General features: G+C 40.5%; 1 protein-coding gene across 1 annotated transcript in view; it reads left to right on the plus strand.

Annotated features, from left to right (window-relative positions):
• Positions 1-3,838, plus strand: part of Adhfe1 (alcohol dehydrogenase iron containing 1) — a 36,728-nt gene extending 32,890 nt beyond the window's left edge. Inside the window, exon 14 of the mRNA XM_090338893.1 lies at positions 3,723-3,838. Within this exon, the coding sequence (XP_090195019.1) occupies positions 3,723-3,806 (84 nt within the window). The 3' untranslated portion in view covers positions 3,807-3,838. The remainder of the gene's footprint in view (positions 1-3,722) is intronic.
• The last annotated feature ends 7,218 nt before the right edge of the window (positions 3,839-11,056 follow it).

Genomic DNA, 11,056 nt, shown 5'->3' on the forward strand with positions numbered 1-11,056 from the left:
TTTGCTCACAGCTAGTGCTCTACCACTTGAGCCACTGCTCTAGGGTGGTTCGTTCGAGATAAGAATCTTGAGGACTTTCATGCTTTGAACTGCAATCCTCAAACCTCAGCCCCTCCGAGTAGCTAGGATTACAGATGTGAGCCACCAGCACCCAGCTTGGTCGACATTTCGTGACTCTGCCACAAACATATGCAGAGATAGAAATAGAGGTAGAGATAGAGGAAGAATCATGAAGAAGCCTGCCTTGCAATGGACTTTCAAAACTCCTTAGTGGAGTTTCAAATCTCTTAAAGGTTGTGCAGAGAGATGAAGCTTTGGCATGGACTCACATCTTCACCAGTGCAGTCCCCACCCCCAAATGTCCTCCATCCTTCCATTTTTCATTTTTTAAGTGTCATTATAAGAAGTTGTATAAAGGGGCTATGATTCTGTTTTTAACCTTTTTCAATGTGGTAAAAATATATGTAACAGGAAATTTACTCTTCGAGCTTTTTACTATATTTACCATATACAGCATCCAGGGCTCTCCAGCTCCAAGACCTTTTTATTATCCAAGACAGCTCTACATACATTAAACAGGAATTTTCTGTTCTTGCCTTCCCCAAGCCTCCAGTAACCTCGATTCCACTTCTGTATTTGGCTCTTCTAGCTTACTTCATGTGAGTGGAACTGTACAGCACCTCTCCTGGGTAGCTGACTTATCTCACTCACCACACCACCTTCCCTGTGAATCCGTGTTGTAGCATGTGTTAGGTCCACATTCTTGTTCATAGCTGAATAATATTTCATTGTATGGATGCGTCGCACTTTGATTTTCTACTCATATACTGATGGAGACCTGGGTTCTTTCCCACCTTTAGCCATTATGAATAATGCTGCTATAAACAATGTTGTGCACTTATCTTTTTTGAAGTCCCTGCTTTTAGTTCCTTGGGGTATAGACCGACCAGTAGAATTGTTAGCTCAAGCAGAAATTCCATGTTGAAGTGTTTTAGGAGTTGCTGAACTGGTTTCCCCAAGGGCTGTACCAATTTACATTCCATGAACAATACACAAGGTTCTAATTTCTCCAGTTGTCACCAGTACTTGTGATTTTCCATTTTTTTCAAGAGCATCTAGTTGTGTGTGAAGTGAGAACTAGTTGAGGTTTTGATTTGTATTTCTCTAATGGCTAATAGTGTTGGGCATCTTATCATGTGCTTACTGGCTATTTATATATCTTATTTGGAAAAGATTCTGTCCAGGTCTTTCTTCTCCATGTGTGTGGTGTGTGTGTGTGTGTGTGTGTGTGTGTGTGTGTGTGTGTGTGTGTGTAGATTGGCTCTAGGGCTTGAAATCAGGCTCGTGTGCTCTTACTTTGCTCTTTCACTCCAGGGTGCTTTATCACTTGAACCACACCTTGCCTTTTGCCCAACTTTGAATTAAGTTATTGATGTTGAATGTTTTCAAATTCTGGGTATTTATCCCATATCAGACAGACAATTATCAACTATTTTCTTCCATTTTGTAAGCTGCCTTATTAATGTCTTACTAGTGCTTCTTGATGCACAAAGTCTGAACTTTCTGTCTAGCCCAGACTTTCTGCTTTGTTGTTATTGTTGCTGTGCTTTGGAGTCATAAACAACAGTCACCATGTCCAGTGTCGTGAGGAATGGGCTTGAGTTCTGGGAGTGTTAAGGGATTTGCTCTTACATTTATGTTTCTGATCCATTTTGAGTCCTTTTTTTTAATGTGTCCCTCTTTCTTTTCATTTTCCATCTTCCTTTTTTGCCTGAAAAAAATACTTTTTGGAATGTGTCATATACAATATATTACATGGGCTAACAGTCCTTTTTCCCCTCCTGGAACTTACAGTGAGGCGTGACAGGCAATGAAGATCTATAGGGAATATAAATAAGATTGGTTCAGATAAAGATGGATACTGTGAAGAAGAACAAATAATGAAACAAAGATCTTGTGGGATTGATGTTCACAGCCCTCTTGATGGGCATGCCACCACACCAAGTGTGCCAGGAGCAGGGAAGGACAAAGAAATGAGACAATCAGAGGCCAGCATGATTTTATTCTAGTCAAGAGAAAATTGTCTGAGGACACAAAGCACAAGAATAGTAAAACCAGATCTATGCTGGGGGGATGGGGTTGGGGGAAGACCTGTCTGACTGCTGTGGAAAGAATGAGCTCTAGGGGGCGATAGGGAAGCAGGAGAGGAAGCAGCCCATAGAAGGAGGTGTTCCAAAGCCAATGGGGTGCCACAAGAAGCCGCTTGTGGTTCAATAGACAAAATATGCTCGAATTCATGTTCAAGTACATCAGACAGACTTTCTGATGAGTTGGACTTCCAGAGCAAGAAAATGAGAACTCAAGAATAGAATAGCTTCTAGGTTTTGTCTGAGCTACAGGATGTCATTTGGGCGATGAGGAAGAAAGGAGAGGTGGGTGATTTAGCACTTTGGTACCTGTGACCTTTGAGATGCCCTATCCGCCCCTCATTAACTGAACAAGGAATTGCTGAGCATCTGTGTGCTTGACTGTGACAAGTGTTAACTATGATAGGCACAGGCACAGAGCCACTGAGGTGACTAGAACCTCTGTAACCAATTGTTCTCCTAAAAGGTGCTTACTACCAGAAAGCTGACCAGAGACCCAGGAAAAAGGAGCCTCTCCAAAGGGAACATTTCCTCATTTCATTTAGGTCACAAATCGTCACCATAATTTTAGCCCAGAAAGATAATGGAGCCACTGGCAGGCAGGCAGGCAGGCAGGCAGGGAGGGAGGCAGGCAGGAAGAGATGGATCACTTGTTGCACTTAGCCTGACATCTTGTGTCCTGTAGCAGTCTCTTCAAATACAAGATAAATCCAAGTTGCAGAATAAATGATCTCGCAAGGCACCAGTGGCTCAGACTTGTAATCCTAGCTACTGAGGCTGAGATCTGAGGATCATGATTCGAAGCCAGAACAGTCAGGAAAGTCTATAGAACTCTTATCTCCAATATGATATCAAAAGCATTCAAAAGTTGAGCTGTAGCTCAAGTAATAGAGCACCAGCCTTGAGTAAAAGAAGCTCTGGGATAGCTCCCAGACCCTGAGTTAAAGCCCCAAGCCTAGCACAAAAATAATATAACATAACATAATGTAATATATGCTGTTGAAGTCAAGACCAGAAAGATTGGCTATGTTTTCTTTGGTAGCCCTGACAGTGGCTGGGACAGGGCTTTCTGAGATGGACAGCTCACAGGGGTTGATCTTTATTGGAGATATTTTCTCTGTGGCTGATTTAGAGCTCTACCTTTGGATAAGAGGCTGTTGCCAAGGCTGAAGGCATAGGACCATGGCTTTTAAAAACTTCATGGTTCTCAAGAAGGCTATTAGTTGATAAAATTCTGAGTTTTGGGCCAGGAGTGTGGTGTAGTAGTAGAGTGCTTGCCTAGCATACATGAAGCCCTGAGTTCGATTCCTAGGTACCACACACGCAGAAAAAGCCAGAAGTGGTACCCTAGTCCTGAGGTCAATCCCCAATGTTCACACACCACCACCCCAAAACAAAATAAAACAAAACAATTCTGAGTTTCAAGTTAGCTCATGCAAAGTATTCCAGAAATAAGATTTAGGAAAAAAAAAAAGATGTGACTTTTCTTACGATCCAGTTAATTTACATAACCCAGTCACTTTTATGAACTGTCATTTGCAGAGCATAGGTGACTCCTTTTGTTTCCTGTTGCAGGAAAGGGTCACCAAGCTCGCACCCCGTCCACAGTCAGAAGAGGATCTGTCTGCTTTGTTTGAAGCTTCAATGAAACTATACTAATCATCCTTTCGATCACAAGAATCACCCTTGACCTTGCACCAAGGCGGCTCTAGCTAGAGCTCTGGATAATTCTCTACATGTAATAACTGTTGCTGATTTGAATGTGACCTAAATTTATCATGCAGGAGATTTGCTGATGCTTACAATCAAGCTACTTCCAGCAAGTAGGCTGGACACGTGCCCACTGGGTCAGATTCACATTTCAAGAGTCAGTGTTCCTGTATCAACCTCCATACAACACCATGGGAAGAATTCGAGTATCTACCAAATATGTAAATGCACATAGCCAATGCCCAGTACTACGTGTCCAGAAATGGATCCTATAGACATTTTACTACACATTTTTTGAATAATAAGGCATTTTGAAAAATAAGACAAGCCAGGGTCCAATGGTTCAACCTGTAATTCTAGCTACTCAGGAGGCTGAGATCTGAGGATTATAATTTGAAAGCTGACCAGATCAGCTTCAAATCTAAGTCTAGAAAAGTAGTATCTCCAATTAAGCACCCGAAAAGCCATAAGTGGAGCTTTGGCTCAAGTAGTAGAGTACTAATCTTGAAAGAGAAAAAAATAAACTTAGGGACAAGCATCCAGGCCCTGTGTTCAAGTTTCAAGACTGGCACCCCTACAAAAAAAGCGAAACCACCTAATAAGTCATGAATAAATCTTAGTATGTTAATCAATGTATATTATGCTCTTGCTAATAAGAATGAAATAAATCTGTTGGAAATATGTACAATAGATGTTGTAGGGATGTTTTTTATTCATATGATCTGATTTTTACTTTTTCAATTATATATAAACATGTTTCTGCAAATAGAAATTGCAGAAATGGAACCCACAGCCCAGAGGGTTTACTGTGTATACTGAGTGCAATATATCATTAAGACAGCTTTGGACTTTGGGCCGTGGGTTTTGTCCCAGTTTTATCTGAATCTCATTTGATTCAGCCATGGCCTCTTTTAGCTTGAAGAGGCTGTTACTAGATTTTATTTATTGCCTTTCTTCATGTGAGATTTTGAATTTGAAAATTTTAACAGAAAGTAGTTTGAAATACAAAAGTGAATGGTTATCTCCTTTACCCAATGCATGCCTTTCCTGAGAGTAGCCAGGAGTCCAATATGACTCACCACAAACCCTGGGTATTCAAATAGGGAGGACTCTGCAGAGAAGACTTTGAAGGCCCAACTTGAAGAAGCAGATTTAGGAAGCTTTGATGGTTTTTATCCTGACACTCATCATTTTGCTCCCTACAATTTGACTACAATATGTGACTTCTTAAATTTTGCCATTTTTGATTTGGTTTTGCTTGGGTTTTTGTTGTTGTGGTTGTTTGTTTTCTTTTTTCATGCCACTACCAAGGCTTGAACTCAGGGCTTCATGCTTATGTTCACAGCTGGCACTCTACCATTTGAGCCATGCATCCAGTCCAGAATTTTGTTGCTTAATTGGAAGTGAAGACTCAAAGACTTCTGCCCAGACGACTTTGAATTTTGGGTCTTCAGATCCCAATCTCTTGAGTAGCCAGAACTGTGGGTATGAACTAGGCATACAATCTTTTTTTGGTTTTGGTTGGGGGAAGGGAAGAGGTTGTGCTTTAATTTTTCTGTTGTTGCTTTGCAGTACTGAGGTTTGAACTCAGGGCCTTGCTAATGAGGTTAGATTTTCTCTGAAAATCATGTTTTGTGACTTGCTAGCTTTTTTAAAAAAGTGTGAGACAAAAATATTAGTCTTATTTCTGGAATATTTTCATGTTACAAAAACAATTCTTACAATTCCAAATCCAACTTTTCTATTCATTTCCTTTAAAAATGTTCCAGTGCTATAACTCCACTCACAAAGATTTACTTGCCAAGGCACAGAATATTAAAAGACTGATATTTGAGAGTTTGTATAATAACACTCTCATAGAAATACCATATATGGCTGCATTCTAAACTAACATACATCCACATCTATGATTTACTTCATGTGTAAAACACTAACTTGTTTTAAGTAAGCCATATTTCTATGAGTGATTGTCAAGTACCACAGCAAGTAGCTGACTTGCTTTGTGGTCCTGTCCTTTCTCCATGCACAGGAAGAGACATTGGACACTGTTTATATAATTCTGGATGTAGTTGTGGGGTGTTTTCAGGTGGTGAGTAAAGTAAATGTACTCTCATAAAATGCAGACAAGTACAGTATCAAATATAGAGAGCATGTCTGTGTGTATGTATACACATTCATATATATGTATACATATATATATATTCCAAAAATTGCTTTCTTGACCTTTAACCCTGAGAAAGATTAATGGTTGTTTGGATTGGAAACTGTACCCTAATGAGATGCTGTTGCCTCTGGGGATGAGGTAGGAGAAGCAGACTTTTCACCTCCAGGTCAACATTGCACAGGCTGCAAGTCTCTGATGACCAGCAACCTCATGCCAGACAGCTGCCAGAACTCCACCATTAAGGGCCTGGTCCACTGGGAACTGATGAAGAACCAAGCCATCACCATCACAATGGCCGGGGAAGCACTCCCCAGCGTCCAGCCACAATGAACGCTCAGAAATCCATTCTTGAAACCATAAGTTTGAATTACTGGCAGCTGGGGATGGGAGGGTCTTGTTTCTCTTGTTATTATTCCACTGTTTTCCTGATCAACCCCAATCACTTTTCACAATAAATGTGTTCCCTTTCTATAAATTGAGTAACAGATTTGTCCCATGTGAGATCCCATGAAGCTATGAGCAGGACAGTTAACTTCAGAGTAACCCAGTTTCATTCTTTCTGGCTATAACCATTGCCTTTTTAATTTGAGTGCCTTTCATTGGTTTCCAAAAGCTGACTAAAATAATCAGTAGAGAAAAAGAAAGAAATTACTTATGACCCAATTGCCCAAACACAGAGATTGACTTTTGATATATTTCCTTTCCATTTTTTCTGTTGTGATTGTACAATCTTTCACATTTCTTATAAGTCATGGTATTTTTAAGCAGTTGTCATGTTGCCAAATAGTCTTTATAAATCATCATTTTAAAGGTAAACAGGAGTCTATAGAGTAGGATTGTAATAATTCATCCTTATGATAGGTAATTAAGATTGTTTCTAAAATTTACTCCAACAAATCACATAGCAAAAAAAGAATAAAGTATGTGATGCCTTTACATATTCCAGCTGCATTAAGTTCCTCCACAATGAGTTTTGATTATGTAATGTGAATATATTGATTCATATTTGCAAATTGTGAATATTGTACTTTCACCATTAATGTAAGTGTTGACTCTCTCCTCCTGCAATCTTAGGTCTTTTCAAAATAAACACTGGCACAAAACAACAAGAAATGAAACAGAGTTCATTCCCATGAATGGTTGTTATGCTGTACTGTTTGAAGAATAATAGCAAAGTGGGAGGGGAGTTTGTACATGCTCAATATAGGTACAGTGTGTGTGTGTGTGTGTGTGTGTGTGTGTGTGTGTGTGTGTGTGCGTGCATGTATGTATCTGTACAGAGGTCCTATGTAGACAATTTCATTTGATTTCACTAATAACTATACTCTGGAAGTTCAGAGACCTTTGGTAGAGTCCTACCAAATCCTGGAGGAGACATTAGCTAAATAGTGCATGTTCGATGACCTGCTGATGTCTGATTTCATAAAGTTTCAGCTCGCTCATGTGGATAATCCTAGCTACCCATGAGGCTGACTTTTGAGAGATGCTATGCAAAGCCAGATTGGGAGGGAAAGTCTGTAAGACTCTTATCTCTGTAAAAAGCCAGAAGTGGAGCTGTGACTCAAGTGATAGAGAGCTAGTTATGAGCACAAAAGGGACAACTCAGTGCCCAGGTAGAATGATTTTTGATAAAATACTCATTAATGACCGTGGCTCTCAGTGTCTTCTCATGGCTTTCCATGTAGTCAGGGTTGTCATGGCCCTTTCGTTGCCTCCTGGTCAATCCCATGACTATGCTGAAGATGTGATGGCAGTCATATCAGCTCATCAGGTTCCCCTATGCCCAGGAACTGTCTCTGGCTTCCATAGCTTTGGTCAGATAGCCCCTGTTCCTGAGACCCCCCTGCCAAACCACACCCAAACTCCTGTCCATTCTTCACGCCTCCACTTTACCATCCCACTACCATCTCCCTAGATCAATCAAGGAACCCTAATTTGAAGTGTCCCTTAAACTCCCAAAATGTCCTTTATGTGTCTTTACTTGTACCCTGTATAGAAGCATTTTTCTTGTCAGTCTCCTCTTCTAATTCGTTACCAAGGAGTAAACAATGTTGAATGAATTATTGCAGATCTTTGTCCTCCGACACAAAAGCTGGCAGATGCAGTAGTAAGTCCTCAACATGAATTTGAAGAATGGAATGGAAAGGAGAAAATGAAACAATTAGTCTACTTTTTTTTAGTAACCAAAGGCTCAATCTTTCTGAGTAAGTAAATATGAAACCTATATGCTTTAACAAATGAATAGTGGAAACAACGTCTCTTGCCTGTAGTATCTTGGTTAAAAAATAAAAATAAAAAGCCTAGCCAGAAGCATAGCCTAGTGGTAGAGTGCTCACCTAACATACGTAAAGCCATGGGTTCGATTCCTTGGTACCACATTCACAGAAAAAGCCAGAAGTGATACTGTGTCTCAGGTGGTGGAGCTCTATCCTTGAGAAAGCCCAAGCACAGTGCTCAGGCCCTGAATTCAAGCCCCAGGACTGGCAAAAACAAAACTTAGCAAAAACCAAGAGGTACTCTACCTCCATACCTTTCTTTTTTCCTTCCTTTGCGCGCTCTCTCTCTCTCTCTCTCTCTCTCTCTCTCTCTCTCTCTCTCTCTCTCTCTCTCTCTCTCTCTCTCTCCATCTCTCCCCTCTCTCTCTCTCCTCTCTCTCTCTCCTCTCTCTGTCTCTGTCTCTCTGTCTGTCTCTGTCTCTCTGTCTGTCTCTGTCTCTCTCTCTGTCTCTCTCTCTCTGTCTCTGTCTCTCTGTCTGTCTCTGTCTGTCTCTGTCTCTCTCTCTCTCTCTCTCTCTCTCTCTCTCTCTCTCTCTCTCTCTCTCTCTCTCTCTCTCTCTCTCTCTCTTTCTCTCTCTCTCTCTCATACAGGGGCCTGGGCACTGGCCCTGAGTTGTTTTGTTCAAAGCTAGCTGGTGTTACATCACTTGAGCCATACTTTCACCTTCAGCTTTTTTGGTAGTTGCCTGGAGATAAGAGGATCACAGACTTTTCTGCCCAGGCTGGCTTCAAACCACAATTCTCAGATCTTAGCCTCGTGAGTACCTGAGCCATGATCACCTAACTGGAGTTCACTTGTAAAGTTCTGGCCGTGGTCCACTGAGGACATTCAGTCTGGGAGATGCAAAGAACTTCAAATCTCCTTTTGCAAGTTAATAGACAGTGAACCCATTAGCTGATGCAATGAGGAATAACTCTGACCAGCAGACAACTATTTATCCACAGAAAATAAAGTATTCCTATCAGTCGTGGCATCTTAGCGGTTTTCCTATTATGATCTTGGCATTTCCTCCTTCAAAATCCAATTTGATTGCTTGAAATCAATTTGATTTTTTGAAGTGAAATAATAAAGCCATCAACACACAGTGAAAAACTATATTCATATTAACTATTACATATTAGCTATAAACAGTGTTTATAATCCTATCTAGAGTCTATTTTATCTTAAAGAAAATATTGAATCACTGGGTCTTCCTTGTTACAGCCCCTAAGTCCATGAACTTCGGAATGACAGGTCAGGTCAGACTCTGGAGTCTTAATTTTTATATGGATTCTTACTTTTTTTTCCTTCTTTAAAAAATCCCCTTCTACAACTCCAAATCCCTTTACCATGGCTACAGTTTCTTCCTCAGCTGAACTGGCAGCAGGCTGGTCTTTTCATTGGTGGGTAATGGATTTAGTTTGATTGCTGACATGGGAACAATGAGAGGATAAACAATTCCATTTGTGGGCATGAAATTCCCCATCTGTTGAGTGCATTCATGACTGAAGAGCTCTGGGAAAAGACAGATGAATGGGGCTGCCACGCCCCATGTTAATGACATCCGTCATACAAGCTGAACGTGTGGCCTCATAAATCAAGAAGTAATAGCAACTCCAGTTACCCACATCATTAGCAAGCCATCCATTCAAACACCTAAGAATTTATCATAAGATTGAGCCTAGAAACTTGACTTGTGATTCAGATCTGATTCTCACCTAAGAAAACAAAAGTAGTAAAGAATGAGAAATTATTCTTGAAGATAAAATTTTAATGAGGGTATAGGTGTGCGAAGGGATAAACAACATTGGCCATAAATTAATTATTGTTAAACATGAGTAATGGTGGGGGAGGAAAATGGAAGAAGTGACATCGATCAAGATGCTTTATTCTCATAAACCTACTTGTTAAATGGAAATCCTTTTGTACAACTCCTTAAAGATAATTTTTTAAAGCAGAAAAAAAAGAATGATGGGTACCTGAAGGTTCAGTAGACTACAGTTTAATGCCTATGTTTAATGGCTTTTTTTTTTTTTTTTTGCCAGTCATGGGGACTGAACTCAGGGCCTGAGCACTGTCTTTGGGCTTTCTCAAGGCTAGAACTCTACCACTTGAGCCACAGTACCACTTCCAGCTTTTTTCTATATATGTGGTACCGAGTCTTCATGCATGCTAGGCAAGCACTCTTCCCACTAAGCCAAATTCCCGACCCCTGTTTAAAATTATTATATAGAGAAAAAAAATTTAAATCAAAGATCACTGGAAAAATGTTGTCATCCATTGTTTAGCACAGACATTTTTGTCCAATTCTATCTTCTCTCAAAATAAGAGAGAATTTTTCACTAAGAGTTCAAATATTTAACAAGGCAAGAAGGAGCTATCACTGCCACACAGAAATGCAGATATTCCACAGGGAAATCAGATTACATCTGCTGTGGTTTCTAAGGGATCCACGCAGAGCCCTAGAGTCACAGCCCTTCAGCCCAGGAGATCAGTGTACACAGCAAGTATAAGATGTCCCAGTCGGAGCCGGGAGTTTGGCCTAGTGGTAGAATGCTTGCCTAGCATGCACGAAGACCTGGGTTTGATTCCTCAGTACTACGTACATAGAAAAGGGCTGGAAGTGCTACCATGGCTACTAGTCTTGAGAAAAATCCAAGGACAGAGATTAGGCCCTGAGTTCGAGCCCCATGGCTGGCAAAAAAAAAAAAAAAAAATGTCCCTATCACCTCTTCCCTTACAATGGTGAGTTGCCATTATTATCACCACTCCTCTACAG

The sequence above is a fragment of the Megascapheus bottae genome, chromosome 9 (assembly GCF_031878675.1).
Source record: "Megascapheus bottae isolate mThoBot1 chromosome 9, mThoBot2.hap1, whole genome shotgun sequence".
Lineage (NCBI taxonomy): Eukaryota > Metazoa > Chordata > Mammalia > Rodentia > Geomyidae > Megascapheus > Megascapheus bottae.